We start from the raw sequence: 22,747 nt of genomic DNA on the forward strand, positions 1-22,747 counted from the left end.
CTGCCCCAAGGTGAAAGAAAATGATCGTTTATAGCATACACGTACTGTACGCAATGTCTGTCTGGCATTAATTTTGTAGACCTTCTTGAATCAATCACATTTTCAAGCAAAACTATGCTTTTATTGTCTCGAAGACGACAAAATATTACAAAAAAGGAAATTTAAGAATAAAACAGATTATCACGCATTTTAGCACGAAAAATGTATAATTTTTGTTTAAAATATCACAGTTTTTACATGATTTGATTTTGTTTGCTATCATTATTTTTATACATATAAGGTTTCAAAGAAGCACCTTCGATGAATGATTGGCATACATGTATCCAACACCATTTAAAAGATGCATATCTACCACATACGAATTATGGGTTTTTCACAGACATTTTAGGGGGGTATGTCTATTGTACACCGTTTATATGCCACAAGTTTAGTTCATGTTGAGGAATTTTTTTATCATGGGGAGGGGTCGCGTTTTTCCACCTATTTGGACTTGGAAAAGTTCAAAATATTAATTACTTTGGCTCGTTAGAAAGCTAAGATAGTGTATAATTGTATCTGAATATACAAAAGCTTGTTTTTGAAAGAAATTGCGAATTATAGGTAAATTTGAAGAAAATATAAAATTCTGAAAATTCAGCTTTTTTATGAAAAACTCATTATTATAACATAAAAACAGAAAATAAGCCCCTAAAATGAGAGGATTTGTTGAATACATCGATAATTAAAACAACAGTACCCAACATGTCTATTGTACACTGTTAATATGCCAAACATTAACATTTTTGTTCATTTTGAGGCATGTTCTTATCATGGGTATGGGTGGCAATTTTCAGCCTACCTGGCTTTGTAAAGTTCAAATATTTATTACTTGTGCTCATTTTGAAGCTTATACATTAAGCAATGAACCATATTACACAAAACTTGTTTAAACTATGGAATTCTGAAAAAAATATCTAAAAAAAATTCTAAAAATTTCCGATCTTAAAGTAATGTCACCCCAAAAGGAAAATCTAAGAGCCTAAATTAATCAGATATGTTAGGTACATCATTATCTTAATTATGAATGACTAAAACATGAGTTCTACAATGTCAGTATGCTGTAAATGAAAATTTTATTTGATACTGAGACCAATTTTCTAAGGGGAAGGGTAATATTTTTAATATTTTTTAAAAATCCTTTCTTAAAAATAGTTTTTGGTGGTTCATTAATGTCGCATATTAAGTTATCTGTCGAATGATACCACATTTAAGACGGTTTAGTTGAGCAATAACTTGTAGAGTCGAATTTATGTGACTTCTGAACAAACAATCGAAAATCATATTGTAAAGCTGAGACATTGGGCTATACGATGTTAGAATACAGTACAGTTAGGTCATATCTGAAAATTTGGTCTCATTTTGTTGAAATAAAGCTGTTTTGAGGCTTTCCACACAGAAATTTCTAGTATTTTGTCATCAAAAAGTGCATATATTTTTTTTAAATCCTTGGTATGTGGAGGTTCAAATCATTTATAAGTAATATAGTGATTATTCTTATAAAATCCAGTAGCCATGGTAACATACTGAAGAAAAAAAATATTTAGTACAAATCAGGATTGCCTTTCCAAAACTAACTAACTACTATCTTTTATACAATATCAGGCACTTAGACACTACCACAGATGAAAGCATGCATGGAGTAGGTGGTAAAAAAGGTAAAAATAATAAGACCCTTTTCGATTCAATCTCTCACAATTTTAGTCTCAAACGTTCGTGCGAAATAAGCTATTTTGAAAATCAACCCTCTGATGCTGAGGAGAGAACAAAATACGGCAGGTGACTGAAACGTTCCGGATACCATTTTTCATGTAAATTACACATGTTTACCATAAAATATATTACATCTGTCTATGTACAAATGCTTATCTACATTTAAACAATATATCCACCAAATTTCAACTCTTAATTTAAGTTTTACAAAATTTGACCGGGGTAACTTGGTGTGCGAAACAGAGTGCCTTAATGTAACTGTATAGTTCACTCTGAAGTTGATGAGTTGGGATGCAAGGTTGACCCTCCTATCCTATGGACTACAGCTACATATTTTTTTAGTTATTTTTTTTTATTTTTCCGACCGGCTGCTATATTGGAATCATTTTTTAAAAACATTTTTCAATATGGCCAGCGGAAATCCTAGTAGTGACTTATTTTTAATCAAAATATCAAGTTTCTACGATTTTGTACCTATGATTTTTTTTCATATTTAAACGGCGGCAAGTTTTAAATGACGGCCTTGATTGAAACTTCAGATATAGATTGTACATTTGTTTTTGGTGACCTATTTCTGTGTTTAGTTGCAGTCTGTTCGGTCGTTTTTGGACAATATACGCGGACGAAGTAAGCGGGAAAGAAAAAAAATAACAAAGACTGAAGAAAAACAATATAGTCCCCTTCTCCGTTTTTGAATCATAATAATTGAAATAATTAAAGCATATATTTACGCGATACATGTAGAAGTCACCTCCCGTTTCCCTGCCTATTTATTTATATGAACTTCACGTATGTAGTTATTCCTCCATGCGTAGCAAAGCTTAAATCATGTTGAAAGTCCGTATCTTCAACGTTGTACTGTCGTCACAATGATTTGCTTGACCGATATACAGTGTCTGTGCCAAATATGACCAACCTCCAATGGTGTCCTTCTCACTCATCGGACTTGACCATCAACCAAAAATCTCCTCAGGACAGGAACTGTTTACTCCTACATAACATGAATTATCCCAAGTCTTCATATAATGTACTTACTGTCGTTCATTTTTGTGCGTGTATATTTCGAACTTTTCTTCTCCCGTTGTCTTTTTGTTGTATCCAAGAATTCCGTGAATGGATATGTTGAATATATCAAAGAGACAACAACCCCACCGAGATAAAAAAAAATGTCAGAATTTACTTGTGTCTGCAATTTAGATATTACGCCATTTAAAAGCTGGAAAATTCAATCAATTTCTTCAGGTCCTAGCTTTAGACGTTCTGTCAAGAAATTACAGAAATGTTTGCTATATTTTGTTGGTAGGTTATTAATTTCACGATCATTCCCTCGCATTTCAAATCAACGAAAATAACCTTAAGTAAAACAATAATTGTAAAAGACATTTTTGATTGATTGTTGAGTTTTTTTCTATGAAATTCATTAAAATAAAAAAGAAACATGTATGTCTTTTTTTCCCAGATTCTTTCCTTTTTTTCACTGAGATTTTTTTAAGTTCAAACTATTTGCAAAAGCAAGTTTTAAGTATTGTTCATTTGTTTCAGCTTTTATTTATCCTAGTCCCAGCTAAAGCTGTATAGTAGAATTCAGTAAGTAGAACTCATCTTACATTTTAGTATTGGTATGGGACCGGTAACCGTCTCAATAATTAACAACAACAGACTGCCGAGGTGCATTATAATGCATCTATATGAAAATTGTAAACGAAACCAAATTTCAGAACAGTGGCAAATACATACAAAACGGTTAACTATGGAAATTCAATATTAATGACGTATAGAATATAACTTTAAAAACTATGATTATTTTTTTATTAGGAGAAATCTGTATTTGAGTTATACTTCCATTCAAGAGAGGTTTGGTTTTGTTTAGTTTGTATTCTGAAAAAGAAATGATTCTTGGTATATTCATTATTCATTATCCCAGTATATTTATTTCAATATATCGTATATCGATATCGTTGTTGTCATCACGATCATAAAAATTCTCTTACTTAAAGACTCAGAACTAGAAGAAACCAAATGTTGTAAGTCAGACGACTTAAACTTTCTTTGCGTTAAACTTTGATGTTTTAAAAAAAAATCCACACTTGGTCACCTTTTTGTATATAGGAGTTATTGTGGTTTTTGTCTTTGTGTATATGATTGTTCGTTTGATTTATATTTTTTTGTGGTTAGCTGTTCCCGGGATTGTTTTGTCCATGTGTTCCCTAAATTAGAAACTGTTTTTCTTATATCATAACAAACTTATTTTTACAATAAACAAAGAATAAATTGTTTTGTATCTAATCCAAAACGAACCCGAACAACCAATATTTGGCCAAACGTCCATATTTCTATTATCCAAATGTTAAAAAATTATCAAAATTTTCATGTGTAAATATGTAATCACCAAATGGATGCTTATCAACTTTCTTTGCTAGGTTTGAAGATAAACCCACTGAAATCTAATTTTGAGCGTGTATCGCATACAAAGAAAACAAACTTGTATTTGCAAAATATACGAACGATTAATTCATAAAATACCTACCTTACAGTTTGTAAGAAGGATAAGATCTTTCGGTTTGTTGAATTCCTCTTCGGATACTGTTCCATCGCCTTAAATGGAAGTGAGGAGTGTATGAAATATGTTTTTACGTAGCATACATATATATTGTATAAACCAACACCCCAATTTGCGGTTTTATAGGCACATGAGCGTGTTTGAACAGATGACATTTCCAAATACAAGCGTCCTAGTTTACTTTCATTGTATATAAAACCAAAAAATATCAAACAAACATGTAGCAAATCTTGAAACATACAATTCTTACCGTTTTTATCTAGCCTTTTAAACATCATCATGTTATTTGATCCACTTGGGTTGACATTGACGACAGGAGAAAGTTCCCATGGTTTCATGCCATCATTGTTCTTGTCATACGCCTTAAACGTACATGGCATGTAAAATGTCTTCCCCACCCAGTTAAACTCAGGTTTGATCTACAAAGGATGCTGCGATATTTACAATCTTACAAAATATGTTTAAAGCCATGTATTTTATTGAAGTTTAAAGACCTGTTGTCCTTCAATCAGATTAAATTGATATATTTATGATTATAAACTCTATGAATAATTCATGTTAAAATTCAATCTGTGAGTTTTTATGTATACATCGAAGTCAATACAAACAGAAAAGGAGGTAAAAATATTTTCAGCATACCTTATTATGTCCAAAAACATTACATGTGTTGTTACAGTACCACTTACACACTGACCCACCATGACCGGATTCACTGCACGACGGACCACACAACTGTATGAGGCATGGTGGTATTGGTTTGATGGTCGCTGGTTTTAAATTATCAATCTCGAGTTTATATTTCGGTTTAAGCAAAGTTTTTTCCAATATTTTCTTCGTAACGTACAGAGAAGGTTTAAAAATTAAAAGGCCAGCGTCGCATAGGGGGTCATTTATTATTTTACTTGGATTCTCAATGACTTTTTTAAAATCGTTTGCAGTATTCTCTATTGTTTCCTCAACAATTTTTGTTGTATCCTTAATCAAATGCTCTGTATTTTTTACAGTATCCTTGACTATCTTGTTTACTTCAGAAACAACATGTTTCACCCCTTTTTCTAATTCTTTTAATGGATCAATGGCAACTGACGGAATATTGACTTGAATACGAGGAACATGAATCCTTGGAAATCGAAATCCTCCCCAAGCATCTGATGATTTAAAAAGTACGAAAGTTGCGAGAAATAGGTAAACTATGTATTCTGGTCTCATCTACAATTAATTTTTAAAACAAATCTTTAATTTAGTTTACAACACCAATGCCCCTGTACAAGTTACCAAAGCCCGTTGAACATTTTTCGATACTAAATTCAACGTCCGGTTCGTGTGGGATATTATTCGTAATAATGGAACAATAATCTCTGATTCAACTGAGGGAAACTGTGCAATTGAAAATATCCAATAATATTATTAGAAAAAAAATTACACAAATTTAAACTGGAACTAGGGAAGCAGGAGGATTGACTAGGCATAAGACTTGGCTTGACCCTCCACCTTTTAGTCGGGTTTATCTGTGATTTTGCCATTTTAAATGCTACTTTTCTGCCTACCCGAAATATTCATCACGTTTTTAATTTGTTACAAAAAACGGGGAAGATCGTCAGGAATTCAACAACGATTTGCTCCACTGTGAAACTGCCTCACTAAACAAGGGCTCACCGTATTGACAATTGAAAAAGACGTAGACAAAGGTTAAGGAAATAATTAGATTGTGGTAAAATCAACAAGAGGCGCAGAGATAAAATGTAAAACAATCAAATTAGGATGATGGTTTTTTCTTACCAGATCATCTTGACAGTAACGACAGATTAAACCAGAACATAGAAAACAACATTGAAAAATGCGGTCGTTGATGGTTGGACTTTGCAAATATGATAGTTTGATTTTATGCATTTGACATATGCAAGGAAACATTCCTTTGTCGATAAGAAATAATCCGACACAAAATGACCTGCTAATATATAGTTTTGTTTTTCTACGTTGTTCTTGGTTGTTTCAGAATAAAAATATGTCAATCATTACATCTTACCATAAACATATCATTAAACCAATATTTAAAGCAAATATTATTTTGTGGCGACAACGTTCATGAGTTTACATACAACGGTTACTTTGATAGAAAATAATTTAGTGATCTTGTAGCTTTTAACATTAACACTATGAATTAAAACAAAATTTTGGAAATTTAAAAAAGCATAAGATAAATGGAGTGTTTCTTAGATTATGGACCTACAATGCATACTTTGTGTTGAGATTATATAAAGATGGAACTTTGCATCTAATAACTTACCTTTACTTTGAAGAAACCTGCTAAATAATGAATAGTATCAGAATTTATATGAAATGGAATTGAGTTGCATCATGTTTCAATTTGATGTATTCCTATTGCTACATTGCCGACCAACAATCAATGATAATAAACTTTACTTCCCTAATCAGATTCCATGTTTTGCCTATTGCATATTATGTTTTTGTAATAATCAATAAGTTAAAACAGGTAAACCTGTGTAAACATACCCTTTTTGGACTTTATTTGTTCGGTATTGACGGTATTATATTCAAGCAAATTCCTTTTCTATAAGTTTATAAGATACACAAATGCAAAATTTTTATTCAACTAGTGACCTTCCTCAGCGTCTTAAACAAACTGACTGTGTAGGGAAATAAATGGTAAGAACATGACATTTTATAAATTTATCAATAGAAACACATATCTTGAACATTGTAATGTTGAAATACATGTTTGTTCTGGTCTCGAACGTTGTGTAAAAGTGTATAACTAAAAATATTTACAAACACTGTGAATAAAACATATACTACTATATAAAATTTCAAGCTTTTCAATTGGAAAGAGTCGGGTACTCATAAAGCAGTCAATGCTATTTACAGATTGTCTTTAATCTTTAACTAAGAGTAATGGGTGAACCAAGGTTATAGCGGTAATCAAAAGAATGCAATCCAGGGACAAAGACCAGACATGGAAAACAGACACACACAACAAAGAACACAAAGTAACTAAAATCATACATACCAAGCAACAAAAGCAAATGAGCAATTCGGACTCCACTAAAAACTGAGAGCATGGAACAAGTGCACTGGTAGGGTAAGCATCCTCTTCTTTTCTAGAAACACCCGTCAAGTTGCTCATAAAAAGTCAAGTCCGGGGTAGACGAAAGAGGAAAGGAAAACTATGACACGTTGAATAAATCAATTTTCATTGCGCAGATGGATACACCGTAACGGTTCAGGAGTTTACGATGACGACCATAAAACTTTTGTAGTGATGACATCAAACTTGTAGCAACATAACCATGTTCCAGAAGCCTTTTTGTTAGAATTTTAGTGGGATACAAAAAGTCAGCGTAGTTTCGGCAAGTTCAGGCATAACGTATGAGTTGTGATATGAACACTCCATACGCATGCAGGTGCTGAAGGGGTGTTGCCACAAATGAAAGGAAAGTTGACAATTTGAATGAAGAGTCATCACAAAGTCGTAGAGTTTGGTCAATAGTTTTTCTTTAGCATCTATTTCTAAGTGTAGGTCAAGATATGAGGCTGACTTCACAATGTTTGTAGTAGCCTTTATCTCAAGCGCTTTGGGATAAATAATACGTCATCTGTACAGTAGAAACTGAGATTAAAGGATCTAGCTAAACGATATTCTTTCTTTCGGATCAGATCAGCTATAAAGGCAACCTCATAAGAGTGAAGAAAAAGGTCAGCAATGACAGAAGCACAATTTCTTCCCATTGGAATTCCGACCGTGTGTAAAAAAACACGTCCACCACACTGGACAAATATGTTGTCGATTAAAATTTCCAGCATTTAGTAAACATCTTCCTCTGTATATTTGAAAGATGATTTGGAATTATTTCTTACAAAGTATGAGGAATCTCTACCAAGAACTATATATTTGCATCTAGGTGTACCATCTTTTATGCAAAGTTATGCAAATAGTCGAGGTGGTTACGCTTCAAGTACCACAAAGCGGCTGATAAACAATTGTAAACGGTCCAAAAGTTGGTTATGAAAGCATAACGTGGTCAAAGGTACAAACAAATCCTTACAATCTAATTTACATTCGATTCCAGTCAAATTTAAGATTTGTTTTCACGAAAGCCTCGTTTAGTTTGAAATTATTTAAATTGCGGGCTGCTGAACGATCGGCCTTTGTAACGTCACAGTACCAAATTAGTTTATGGAAAATACCTTATCTTGCAAAGAAGAGAAATGAACAATCAAAATTAACCGATTTGTTTTTAAACTCAATAAAAATTTTGTGGATGGTGTATCGCCATCTTGATATGGGCAATTGGTATCAATCACTTTCCTCTGAAAAGGCTTATCATATTTCAAATTTAACCTAAAAGTAAGCCTTTTTATCTTTTCTCTATTTGTTTTCTGGAAAGCAATTACTTTTAAATGGTATATTGTTCCAGAAAAAATGAATCATCTTTCCCACCTTAACCTCATAGGAATGCGTGTATAAGAGTATTTGACATATGAACTTAAATGCAAGCCAATTTACATCAACAACTATGTAATAGGGCAGGTGGAACATATAATAATATCTATCTGAGAAGTTTTGGCTCATTTCATACTCATATCATAAGATTATGTTTATGAATATTATTTAAAGTCATACTTGTAAGAAACAGTTTATGAATAGTAACTTAAGAACTGTATCCACTCCTTTCAACAATTAATTAAGAATGATACTCAGTTATGTTTAAAGTATCATCGAACAATGAAAGGTAGATAATACAAAATAGATAATTCATATAAAAGCCAATTCTAGTTCATAATTTCAACAGTCGTATTTTCAACTACATTGTACCTTGCATTCATATGACAGTTGTGTTTCACCAAAAGAAAATTATATGTTTGATTGTTAAACGAATCTAAAATGACTGATTTTTTTTTGGGGGGGAGGGGGGAAGGCAGTGATCTGGTAAAGTTCAACAGTGTTTCCTTATATACGCAGATTGGTTAAAGAAGGATCAATCAAAGATTAATAGTTACGGTTTGTGCGACTTCCGGTTTAAATTATTATTCACAAACTGAAATCGATTCATTTCAAGTCATGAAATGGCGGATAAGGGAAACCACAAATCTGTTCGAAACATTTGAAAATAATACTTCTTACTGTTGCTGAACTTACAGTTTTTGTGTTCCAATAACCGTTCAAAAGGTTTTTACGAAATTTCTTGTTGTCGGTTAGAAAACTGTTAATCGGCTGAGAATTCTTGAACGACAAATTAATACGTCCCACAGGGTGAATTCTAAAGCTCTATCTATTTTTGTTTGCTAAAAATGCTATAAATCTTGTTTTAACAAAACGCACAAAATTACAAAAAACACTTATTTGAGATAAAAAGTTCGTGCAAAGTTGACATAAAGATAAGGATACCAGTATATTAACATAAACAAAAGCAATATACGGATGAGGCTCAAAATTGGTATAAAACACGAGGTTTTGCCAAACAAAAAGTATGAAAGAAGTCTAAATCAAAACACTGATTTTAGAAATTATGGAATCAATTATTCTTATTCCGTTATATGTTCCGTCAAAGAAATATAGTGCCCATGCATATACATGTAATTACAAGTATTGCTAGTTGTCTTATCTGTTCTCTGTGACCATTCACTGATTCACATACATGCATACTGAAGCCACTTCATTTAATCTAACAGTGATATTTATAATGTCAATAACTGACACTTACAAATAGTCATTTTATCTCCAATTTACACTTGGACTCCTCCCCTTTTTTGAAAATGTTGTAAAATTTTCACCCCCTTTTTTTTATCAATTAAAGGATAACAATGGAAGTGTTTCTGCCAAGTTGCAATGCATTAAACAAGAGACTTGTCGACTTTACTGTCAAAACTATACATGAGTGGTAGTATTCACTTCATAGTGAATTTATGTATAACTTCCATTTTATGCCATATCAAATTTATATTGTTAATTCAAATGTCATGTGTGCATATTTGGAACAATTCTAGCCAATGTTATATGCTTACAATATTTACAATTCATTTAATTTACAAAATAAAGATTGAATATGTATTTCACATCACTTACTGAAAAATGAGAAAACAAAAATCATAAATTTATTAAAATTACCTGTTTAGATGTTAGCTGAAACGGTTTATCTGACTTCTTTGATATTTTGTACATTTTAAATGTATGACATTGAAAGCATTTTAATTAAATTTCATTGCAAAAAAGGAAAGAAATGTCAGTTTTATTGTCAAAATTATACTTGAGTGTCAGAATGATATTCATTTCATAGTGAATACTTGTATGACAAATTAAATTTGATGTCATTTTTTTTTTTTTTTTTGGTTCAAATGTGTTCAACGTTGGAGAAATCTAGCACTGAAAATATGAATAAGGTAAAGGTTAAATAGGTATTTAACATCAGCTTCTGAAAAAGACCATAATAATCCTAAACTGCATTCATTCGCTTTATTGTTCTACTGCTTGATTGGATATCAAATTTGAACTGTGCATCTGAATTATTTGATACTTTGTACATATAAAATGTATACCAATGAAAGAGTTTCTATTAAGTTTCATGGCGTTCTACTATTACGAAATATAAATTTTACTGTGAAAACTACACCCGAGTGTCAGTATTCATTTTATAATGGAAGCATGTATAATTTTATTAATAAGATGTATGAAGCCTACAGTATAAAACAGCAGATATGCTACATATGACGTGGGAGTACATTTGTATTTTAATCTGGAAACTGAGGTAAAAAAATTCCTTCAGATTGTACAGGGAAATTTATATCCAGATTGAAGTGAAAATAGCCAACAGAATACACAGGAAGTAATTTTATTATAAGCAAATGGGAGTAAAGAAGTGCATTTCACATACACCCCTCTACTTGTATGCTGTTCCACCCCTGGCTGCCCCTATGTATAATATTTCCTATGAAGTTTAGGTATTTCTCTTCCAAATTGTTTTGAAACTGGCAAACTATTATCAAGTTTTATATCATTTTGCTCGAGTTAGAAGTTTAGTTTTAAACCATGAAACAGGCAGAGTAAGAAACAGGAAATATGTTTAATTGTGGGTATTTTAAGCCATTGATATGTAATATCTTGACAACTATTACATATAGAAAATTATAAAATTGTAATATTTTCAAAAAGTAACAAATCTAAACAAAATGTGTATAAAATGTGATCCCCCATTTGATAGATGCATAAACATTGGAAGTGATTCATTATTTATTTTACATTTTAGGTCTTTAGGTCACACCATAGGGTTTATTGGGCTCCAGTTGATATCACCAATCATTTACCATGACAGAATCAACAAAATTGTAGCTAGTTTATACTCTGGAGAGCTGTTTTGTACCCATGTAATAACATGATGTAAAGAATATATATATGTGTGTGCGTGAATATACATGTACATGAATGACAAGTGAATTTCGTCTACTGAATTGCTTGTTGATGAACACCAAGAAAACATCTTTGCTCTTATAATAAGATAAAATGTGAGGAGAAATTGAATGAAAGAGGCAATTGTAAAGAAGATAAAGTGGCTTTCAATGTATTCATAGACAATTACACATCATGCATTACATGTTTATGTACATGTAGATACCTGCATTGACATAAATGAACAGAATGTGTGCCTTGAAATTATGACGAAAATGAAAATAATTAACTTGAATTCTAATAATTAATTGCAGTATCCTCATAGGGATATGAATTAAAAAATTGAATATTACAGATATGACAGGTCAATCAAGTTCATATGTTCATGAATGATTTTCAAAAGTCATATGGTCATTACATATTCCTCAATCATTAACATGTACATACATTTTAGTGAATGCTTCCAAAGTTGTTTACTTAAAATTATGTGTGCATAAGTTCTACAGACCTTTGTACTAACATGGCAGCTGTTTAGATGTACATGTGTATGATTATGGCAAAGCAAAATGTGTATTTTCATTTTTTTAACTACATGATATACATTGGTTTTAATACTTGTAATGTGTTAATCCACTTTTACCATTACAAGTTAATTAAACTACTACATCGTTAATGGTATAATGCATGATGTTTACTGGCTGGTTTAGCTCATACATACATGTACTTAGATGTAAATGGGAAAAAGGGCATGAGTTACTGTCACATTACAGGGAGAACATGCTGTCTGTGCCCAGAGAAAATGAGGCTGAACTGTCTATAGTATTGCACGCACTTTAACGTCGTTCATACATTATTACAAGTAACTATCAAAAGTCTTGTCGATTACTTTTTGTATTGCATGTTCATTTGGGCATGGGTGGTTCCAACCAACCCCTTTTTCGACAAGTATGATGTTCTGTCTGATTACTTTATCTTATCAAAATTCGTATTTCTGATGAGTTTTATGCTATAACGAATATAATACATTAATTTATGTCTAAAGGACAAAGATACTGCTAGTTGTCAGGAAAAAATGGCGATCTTGTCACAATTGATAATTCATCAAGGTGAATGTTTGATTTTACCGCATGTCATTTGAAATTCGATGTTGTACCCGTACCTTTTACAAAATTTGTGCAAATTTAAGCAAAGCTTGATAGCGTAGAACGCACATTTTGAAATAAGAACACCGTTATTGTTTCTGTTTCAAACACTAAATTGGATGTCTATAGATTCAAGTGATTTTTTTCTTAGTATAGAAAATGTGTTCTAACTTTTTAAGTGCTATGTAACTTAACATCAGTCTTTAAATGCTTTCAATATGAAAGTCATATAAGTTCCGGAGCAATTAGACAATCTACTTAATGTACTAGAAGCACAGAATGATTATTAGATACGTTTGTGTGCTATTTCTTCTAGTGTCAGTTTGAATAATCTGTCACTTAATGTACTAGAAGCACAGAATGATTATTAGATACGTTTGTTTGCTATTTCTTCTAGTGTCAGTTTGAATAATCTGTCACTTGATGTAGGAATAATACTTCTTTAGAAATACTGAAAGCAAATTACTTGTCTAGCTAACCCTTACCCCCTCTCCCCCACGATGTAAGTTATACTAAGAATCGTATACTCATTAATAAGATAGTCCGTACTTTCTCGTATTAACCTACTTGAAAAAAAGATTGACGTACCAATAACAAAAAAAAAAAATTAAAATTAACTTAAACATTATTTATAATTTTTTGTAATTGTTACATTCTATACTCGGCGTCACATAAATAATATACGGTTAAAATTTGAATAAAAATATTTTCAACGACTTTATTGACACCTACCGTCGTTTAAATTGTCTTAAATGACTTGCTCATTCGTTTAGCCAAACGGCTTCTCCCTAAACAAGTCGCTTATTAGCTTAATCATGCGTAACAAATCCTTACGGGGAAATCCTATACTAATATCCGCCATGTTGGTTTCTACGGGACGAATTGTTTACAACGGAAGTTCGTAAGTTCCCGTAGATCTCCGGTGACAATCGTATTAATTCCCGCCATTTTGTATGTAAACAAACGCTGATATGCTGGACACTTTTACACAATGCTGTTCTGGTTTTAAGTAGTTAGACATGTCAGTTTACATTGTTTCTGTGCATCATTTACGATTTAAGGCAATTTTAAACTGGATTTAAAGTAAGACAGCCAGGACTCCTGGGTTCAGACATTTTTCTTTTGTTACCAACTCACATGCAACGTATTTTTGTCGGATTTAAAACATTGTGATCGAGTTATTACTCGATCATTAAGCACGAGAGCCGGAGAGTTTACAGTTTACAGTGCGGAATTTGTATATGACACATGGCATTCCTTGCAAAAGCTTCCACGATAGAAAAAAAAATATATAAAAACATGTTTACATGTGACAGGGACAATAAATGTATATACAATGTGCATGTACATACATGTACAATACTGATAGCAATATAGAGTCCCTGAATACTTCATAACAATCCTTATCAGGGCACTTTGAATTTGTAGGGACACAGGCACTTTGAGGGATTTTAATCTTAAGGAGACGTTGAGTAATCTCTCGCATTATTGTCATTATCACTGTATTGTATTGTGTAATGAATTGACAACTGAAAAGGTCATGGAAATGTAAATTTATTACACAGTAATCTTCCTTGGATTGGACTATATAGAAGTACAAAATGTACACCATCTCGGTACACAGGTGTGTTCCCAACAGCAACTCTATTCAAGTTAGTTAATATGTGTTTGATTCAATATAGAACTGTCGAGATATACCAAAACTCACTGCAACAGTCTGTCCATATTTTCTTTTCACTGGTGTACTTTTTAACCAAGTTTCTAACTATATTGTGATAAATCAGAATGCTTTTAAGTACTTTGATAATTCGGTAAATAGAACTTTTTGTGTTGTAAGAAACCAGATCTTGGACTTGTATGTAATTACTTCTGTCAGTATGAATTCTAAATTCACTACTCTGTGCTGTAGAGAATTGATGTGTATTAAATGGTACATTGTTAATGCATACATGTATAATTTTGCAACTCCATTAAACACAATATTGACAAATATTTGACTCCACATTTTCTACAAGTACATATAATAGTAAAATATGGCCACATTATTCTGTCAGCTTAAGTCTACAAATTAACATTTCTGAATGTTTGATTTAATTATACCAGTCCTTGACAAAGTAATACTTGTTATTCTTGTGCGGTTGTGACTGTCCTTGACTCATTTTGTTGTTGTTATTTAGATAGGAAATATGTATTACACATTTCACAATTTCAAGTTTTCAAATATATGTGTTCAACAGACAAAAACAATTGCAGAAAGATCAGTTTTGTTTTTCTTTGGAGAGGAGGGTAGAGACATTTTGTTGGGTACAAACAAGTAGGTTGAGAAAAAGGGTTTACATGCAATTTTAGTATGAGGCTTACTAAAATTCACCTGAGCTTTGTACACATCTAATTCATTATTTTATTCGCGGACACCTTGCAAATTTTCAATCAAAGAGTCAAGACATGGAGAGAAAAAAATAGTATATTATAAGTTTCACAACATGTAACAACTATAATATAATTTAACAATTCCAATATCAGCATGATAAGGTTCATGTACAAGTTCATTCCAATAACAATATTAAGTAATTGTGCATTGTAAACAAATCAAATTCAATGCTATCATACAAATGTATATATTAATCCCCTAGTAAATATAAAATCTATATCAACTGTAGTACCTTAAACTATCAAGGAATCAAACAACATTGTAAACATTAGGGTTATCAATATATTCAATGAAACATGATAGTATATATAATAAATTTAAATTATAACAAATAACACGATTTCAATTATTAACAGGAAAAGTTATCACAGATGTTGAAATTGTATCACAGATTTTGCTTTTATCACAATTCAATCTTATGTGCAAGATGGGCTAATGTATTCATCAAACCAACTGTCCAAAAATCTTCCCTTTTCAAGCAGTAGCCGAAGATTAGACAAATGTGTGCTGAGGAAAATCATGTTGAGTTGTACACAAATCAAAAGTTGCAAGCATGTCCACTCTACAAGAGCCTTTGAGGTTTAATAACACATGTCATACATACATGTACATGTAAAAAAAGTTTTAATTCATGATTATCTTAGTGCCAAATTATTACTGTTATTTTCAAGCAATAAATAGAATAAAAAATTGCTATTTTTAGATTGCTTAAGATATGAAAATAAGTATTTTGATCAATTGATAAATTAAATCTAAATAATCTTGTACATTTACAAAACATGGTTATTGAATTTAAGAAAGATATTATTGTTCCATATCTTCTGGTGGCAAAATCAGTGGTTGACTGAGGTCCCGGTGGTTAAGAATGGAGAAGCACCGAAGACATACATTCCTTGCAAGGGCAGGTTTTGTGCTACATCTGTTATGCACCCACCGATCACACATATCACAATGAAACCAGTCAATGTGTTTGTCCTTCCGAATGGACTTAGGTGGCTCGGCATTGCCACAGGTGTTGCACAAAACCTCACCAGCTGGATCAATGAAATCAGAGATATCGTCTAGGTCATCGTCGTTTTCTAAGTCATCGCCCTCCCCCTCTGAAACACAGTAAGGAATAGTCCTCTGGCTGTCATCAGTGTCAGAATCGTCCGTAACAGTAAAAGCCACGCGTGGCACGTCCTCATCTCTGAGTCCATCCATCTGCCAGAGCTTTTCCTCATACTCCCTTATCACGTGACTCTCATATCTGTCCCAGGTCTGACCATCAAAATGGGACTTGGCCTCCTTGAAAAGCTTTATACAATCTGATTTTTTGCAGGTAGTATTTCTACTAGCTACAAAGCCTTTCAAGTTAGACCAAACCATTTCGATTGGATTGAGCTCACAATGATAAGGAGGTAATCTTAAAACCTCATGGCCATGAGCTGATGCAATGCCGTCAATCACATACTTTGGACGAGGCTTGTTTTGACTTACAAGATCACTTAACTCAGCCTTGTTCATTTTCTTATCGTAACGGACATTGTTCTTTTCCAGCCATGCCGAGATGTCTGACTTTTTGGCACTTTTTGTTGGCACCCTAAATTCAGGATCCAAGTGGCTGTGATACGGAGCATTGTCCATTACGACCACAGACTGAGGGGGCAATCTTGGGAGGAGGGTGTCTTTGAACCACTCTGTAAAGTGCTCCTTATTCATCTCGTCATGATAATCCTGACTATTGGTTTTAGATTCAAAGTTCAGACCACACCCAGGGATGAGGCCTTGACCTTTGTAACCAGCATCAAGTATTATCAATCTGGTACCTTTCCCCGTAGGTATTTTACGAGAACTGCCTTTACAGTGTGGCTCAAAAACTGACATAGAGGTACTGGGAACATCCAGCCAATCTCCCTTGATCACATGATTTGTATTCAGCCAAGACTCATCCAAGTATACGATATTGCGGCCTTGTTGCCTAAACTTACGTATCTTGCGAAGGTATGTATGACGCCACTGCACAATGTCAGGACGCTCTGTAATGAATCTCCGTTCAGATGCATTCTTGTAGAACCTGACAAAGAAAATAAAATTTTGATAAGTACATGTATAACTTGCCATGATTAAACATTGAAAAATTTTTACATCTGTGCAAAACCTTGCCCAAAAAAGAATGAGAAAATAAAAGCCTTGAACCCCCCCTTTTTATTTTTAAAAAAGATCAAGAACTACAAATCTTGCAAAGTACTATTTCATATACAGATTTTATCTTTGGATCATGCATTATGATCAACTAAATGACAAACTTGGTTATATGATTTTTATAAACCTATCAGAATTAAAATCAAATATCTGGTTTGTATTTATAGATGCACTACATGTACTTTTTTACAGCTAATGTGTCAGTATGTTACTGTCTTATTGTAAACATAAGTAGTGTATAAAATTACCGGAAACCCAGTTGTTTCACTGTTCTTGCCACAGTAGATACTGAAACAACAATATCTTTCTCTTTCAAGGCTTGCTGTAGTGCGGGCATGGTCACAGCATGTGACTTCTGGTGCATCTCGTAAACTGTTCTCCTCACCACACCTTTGTCAAAATCATCCAACTTCTGCCTGTCAGGAACAGGTTTTTGGGCAGTGGCCAGATGAATAGACTTCACCACATCTTGCACAGGGTCGCTCCTCGTCTCATTCTTCTTAAGCCATGCAATAATGGTATTCTTATGAATTCCTGAAAAAGAAGAACATTTTACCTTCCTGACTGGTAAATACTATGAATATGTTAATGTATACCTAGCTAAGGAAATGTTTCTGGGAAAAAAAGTAGTCACTTCCAGGTTTGGACTCCCGAAGATAATTTTTCAACCAATTTAATTTCTTCTGTATTTGTTCACTTTTTTGCTGAATTCCTTGATCAACTCAAGTGACAGCTTTCTTCTTATATTTGGTGCTCAATGTTATCATTCATAGAGAAGTGAATAGTGCTTACGAGTTCCTTGTAATTAAAACCCATAATTTTAATTATCTCTCGTTGCAGTCAGGGTGATTTCTTTTATACCCCATAACTATATTTGCAGGGGGTATAATAACTTAAATATTCCTTGCTAGATCGAGGCAATATTGTACTATATAAACATTAATTTCCAACTATGTATGAATCACATAAACTTTCTAAATTTGAAATTGACCTGTGTCGTTATTACCTGTTGCTCTAGAAATACGACTAACAGGGCTTTTAATACACCATGCTCTTTTTAATCTTTCTTCCATTTGAAAAAACTTCAACATATTTTTCACAATATCCAAAACCTGAAAAATATAATTTACGTTAGTTTAAATAACGATTTGCTCCATAAAATACCTGAGTACAGTATTGCACTTCAAAAAAAACTTCTTTCTATATTAAAAAAAATATAAATACATTGTACATGTACATGTACTTCATTTTTGTAGGGATTGAAATGCTTTGCAGGGCACAGCTTGACACAACCACAAAGTTCAAACATTGAATAATTAAGTCAAGTATGAATTCTATATATTCAGGCTTAATATAATTCATAAAAATTGGGTAACCCATCTCAAAATCTAGCAGGTATAGGCGACTGTGCAATTGCAATTTTTTATCCCTTAAGGTACATATTTGACCAGATTCAAAATGACACCTTTCAACCCCATATTCTAAAACTGTTTCATGAGACAGAATACATGAAATCAATCCTTAAGAGAAATACCAATTTATATTTGATTTAACATGTTTTTTCATGTCCATTTGTAAAAAAAAAATGTTATTAATGTTTTTATTTCATACATGTATATGTTGTAACTGGGTCATAACCATATTTCTTTTGTGACTGTTGCCAATAAAGTATTTGTATTTAATGGGGGTGGGGCTAGGAACAGATTTCAAAGAAAAAGTCAGGATTGAAGTAGCAAGAAAAACAACAGGCTCCCAGGAGCATCAATTGCTCACCTGACCAAATTTTTGCCTGTCCAACCCTTCTGTTCTTTTTTTAGTAATTATGTGAATGTTTTTTAACAATCAAAAATTCAAATAGTAATTTTGTTTAGGATACCCTAAAAAACAAAAATACAAACTTTTTTTGAATTCTGTATTGTATCTTTTAAGGAAAAGATTTTTCAAAAAAAAATATAAAACAACAGCAAAAATGTCTAAAAAAAGTCAATAACTCCAATACGGGTCAACATATTTTCACCAAGATTTTATAACAGATAGTTACCAAAAAAAGTAGAAAAAGTTTTCAAAGTCCACTCCTCCCATAAATTTCAAATTGTTGTTCCCTTAGTGGTGTAGCATCTTCTCTGGCCTTTTATTCCCAATATAGGTCAATTCACCACCCCTATAGGACATGATATAGTAATTAAAGAATAATAATTATAAATCCTGGCCTTCCCTTGGCTTTTCAAAAAGGTATGAATAAGAAGTACATTTTATACATCTTAGTTTATAAAAGAGGGCAGTAAGGATAAAATTTGAAATGAAAAAGCAGAATTTAAGTTTGCAAGAAATAAGGAGGTAGTATCTATCATTGTCTTACTATATCTTGTATATATGTTTGTATTCATATTTTTTAGAGCAAGACATATAGTTTTCTACAAAAAAAAAAAGACAAGATAGAAAATTCGATCTTGGCCAAATTTGAATTGAATTGTTACTACATGTATGTGGATAAATCAAACTGCACTATGTGAAACCTCTCTTCAAGGATTTATATGGGTTTCTTTGATTAAAATATGAAATGATTGTTTCTATATTCACCACATAGAGTAAAGATTGAAATGTTCATTATAGACCCACAGTTTGAGGTTTTTATTATGTATGTTACACATGTATAATGAAGATATTTGGTGGTGAAATTTGACTGTTAGTGAGAAATTCAAACATGTTTATGACGTTGCAAGAAATTTATATTTAGACTTTTGTATTTCTGTGGATTGTTGCTTTACAAATTAACCATGGTTGATCAAGAAAAATGGTGTATGTTGGCTGACCTGGGGTGGGAGTCGAGTGATTTTCACCATTTTTAGTTAACATGACTTTTCTAGTATAAGGGGTCTGACATTTAAGAATTAGAATTAAAATTGAAACTAGGTACAGTTTATATTAATATCCATTGGAAATTTTATTATGCAAAGAAGAAACATAAAATGAGTGGCTACACTCTATCATTACGGGAGTATGTAAAGTTATAATAACTAATATAAGAACTCATATTCCAAACAAAAAGAAAGTGCCTGGCTCAATATTTGACATGAGCAGCATTTATGATATAGGGCATGCTTATCAGATTCTCTTTTAAACCTATGCTTGCTCTTAATTTATTATCTATCTGATGATTGGACAAAACATAAAGGTTAGTTATTAGAATGATATTTGCAAGCTAAGATTCAATCACTGCATAGCATTATGAGTTACAGGTATGTATCAATACTTACTTAATGGGTTATGGGGTGATCATTTGCTTCTGAGGGCGCTTGCGAATTTTGTGGACACAGAATATTTATTCTTGAAATTTTGCAGGTCATTTTCTGCCATATTGTGCAATGAATTATTTAATACCTTTTCTGTATATGAACTAACTTGACTGAGGTCATAAAATATATTTATTTTCAGCATAGGAGGTTTTAGGCCAGAATATTTATTTCCATCTAAGGGCCATAATTTTCATTTCCAAAAACTGCACCCCCCCCCCCAAACTCAGAATAAAATAAAAAACTGCACCCCCCCCAACTCAGAATAAAATAGTTTTCTCCTTACTGTACTAGAAGTTGTACTTTATAGATTTAGTGACATGATACATACATGATAATGAAATATCATTTTCAGGCTATACAATGTGTTGTAACTTGTTTGAAAAGATTTCATACAGGTCTGTCTTTTAAAATATGACAAGTTCTGCAATGTGTGTACTTGTATTGTCAATATTTAACAGTCTTATTTAAAAAGGGGGGAATTTGCATATTGATTTGATATTAATGCCTGTGATTCTTAAGACCAAGTTGTCTGATAAGGCTCTCTGTTTTGATTCATTGACATTGTTTTGATTTGTGCTTGATTTGGAAACGCTGTATTGCCAGTCACTCTGTTACCGGAATATCATCAATATTGTATTAATTTGGAGATTCTCTACCTCAAAATTTCTCCTCCTATTAACCATTTTCTCACACTATGATATTCTTCTCAGTTTGGATAATAAAAACTGGAGTTCGTCTGCTTGATCAACTTCTCGGCATTGTACGTTGTTTGCGTAGACTAAATCCGAAATTTCCGAACTAACGCCGAAATGTATTCTGGGTTCTTCGGTTTTTGGACAAACCATTTAAACGTAAACAACATCTCCTAGCAATCCGATCACTGTAAACATGGCCGACTTTTTACAATGTAAATATTGGCACCGAAAATTAAAATCGGACATGAATTTAACGATTCAATGTTTAGGGAGAAGCCGTTTGGCTAAACGAATGAGCAAGTCATTTGAGACAATTTAAACGACGGTAGGTGTCAATAAAGTCGTTGAAAATATTTTTATTCAAATTTTAACCGTATGTTATTTATGTGACGCCGAGTATAAATGGAAAGAAACACAGGGAACCAAAAAAAAAAAAAAAAAAAAAACAACAGAAAATAAACCAAATGAATAATGTACCTATAAACCATTCAGTTTAAAAAGTAGATGCCATTTTTTAGCAAAATGATAAGTGGAAAATAATATTTTGTGAAGAGAGGAAAGGATACTTAAAATTATGATAATTAGTTTACAATGGGCATTCTAATATACAGAACTCAATCAGTGCTTTTAGTAATGTAATGGCCTTGGGTAAAACATGTCGACTGATACTATTGATTATGTATTGTTACATTCTATATTTATTCATTTATATTGCGTGTAGTTGATATTTTATCTGATGAAATATTGGATTGTTCTCGGATGATAAAAAATAAAATATACCGTAGAAAACAAATAGTATCGCATTACTATTCCTGTTCTTGATTATAACTGTCTATCTATTTGATAAAATAAAAAAAAACAACACTTTTAGGCATAGTTATAATCTTTGCCTCTGACCTAGTTGTTCAAGTGGTGTATTTGATTCCAGAATATGTTTTTGCTCAATGATTTCCCCTCTTTTATATCCTCATTTTATTAGAAAATTGGGATATTCTTGTCTGACAAAACTACACTTATAATATAATTCCATGTCCCATTGTGCACTTACAATGTAAAATGAACATAAAAAACATAGAACACTCATACACATGTCATTATATAACAATAAATAAGTCTCCTTATCAATGATGATGCAATTCAAAATCTTAATTTTGAAAGCTGATGATGGGTTTATAATATTCTGTTTTGTATATGGCACATTTTAATGACACAATAAAACAAATGTTTGGGACTCTGATAGGACATTCGTAAAGTAAAGAAATATAAAAAGAAAGAAAAAAACTTGAAT

General features: G+C 32.2%; 2 protein-coding genes across 3 annotated transcripts; both read right to left on the bottom strand.

The window, feature by feature from the left end:
* Nucleotides 1-3,541: 3,541 nt before the first annotated feature.
* On the bottom strand, nucleotides 3,542-13,730 carry LOC148607202 (uncharacterized). The gene is made up of 6 exons (XM_088544628.1): nucleotides 13,688-13,730; nucleotides 6,597-6,613; nucleotides 4,949-5,518; nucleotides 4,560-4,728; nucleotides 4,277-4,344; nucleotides 3,542-3,627 (listed from the first exon to the last, which is right to left on the bottom strand). Exons 1-6 carry the CDS (start codon nucleotides 13,713-13,715, stop codon nucleotides 3,616-3,618), a joined length of 864 nt encoding a protein of 287 aa, XP_088400754.1. The 5' UTR covers nucleotides 13,716-13,730; the 3' UTR covers nucleotides 3,542-3,615.
* A 1,976-nt stretch (nucleotides 13,731-15,706) lies between these two features.
* LOC148607203 (uncharacterized) lies at nucleotides 15,707-21,539 on the bottom strand. 2 transcript variants are annotated; one of them, XM_088544627.1, is made up of 4 exons: nucleotides 21,421-21,539; nucleotides 18,475-18,580; nucleotides 17,717-18,002; nucleotides 15,707-17,340 (listed from the first exon to the last, which is right to left on the bottom strand). In XM_088544627.1, the coding sequence occupies exons 1-4, from the start codon at nucleotides 21,445-21,447 to the stop codon at nucleotides 16,089-16,091; spliced, it is 1,671 nt and encodes a 556-aa protein (XP_088400753.1). In that variant the 5' UTR covers nucleotides 21,448-21,539; the 3' UTR covers nucleotides 15,707-16,088. The 2 variants fall into 2 exon arrangements, with proteins under 2 accessions (XP_088400753.1, XP_088400752.1); XM_088544626.1 differs by having other exon boundaries at nucleotides 18,460-18,580.
* Nucleotides 21,540-22,747: the final 1,208 nt, after the last annotated feature.

The sequence above is a fragment of the Perna viridis genome, chromosome 9 (assembly GCF_037379345.1).
Source record: "Perna viridis isolate PV_CMFRI_1.1 ecotype Kerala chromosome 9, ASM3737934v1, whole genome shotgun sequence".
Classification (NCBI taxonomy): Eukaryota; Metazoa; Mollusca; class Bivalvia; order Mytilida; family Mytilidae; genus Perna; species Perna viridis.

Bases quoted from the DNA above. Each gene is read 5' to 3' on its own strand.
- LOC148607202 (XM_088544628.1), bottom strand. From the start codon at position 13,715: ATGGCGGATATTAGTATAGGATTTCCCC. The intron at 4,729-4,948 runs GTATGCTGAAAA...CATCCTTTGTAG, and splicing joins ATGTTTTTGGACATAATAAG to ATCAAACCTGAGTTTAACTG. The intron at 4,345-4,559 runs GTAAGAATTGTA...CTTCCATTTAAG, and splicing joins TAAAAGGCTAGATAAAAACG to GCGATGGAACAGTATCCGAA.
- LOC148607203 (XM_088544626.1), bottom strand. From the start codon at position 21,447: ATGGTTAATAGGAGGAGAAATTTTGAG. The intron at 18,581-21,420 runs GTAGAGAATCTC...TATATTTTTCAG, and splicing joins ATAGGAGGAGAAATTTTGAG to GTTTTGGATATTGTGAAAAA. The intron at 18,003-18,459 runs GTCAATTTCAAA...CTTCTTTTTCAG, and splicing joins AACAGGTAATAACGACACAG to GAATTCATAAGAATACCATT.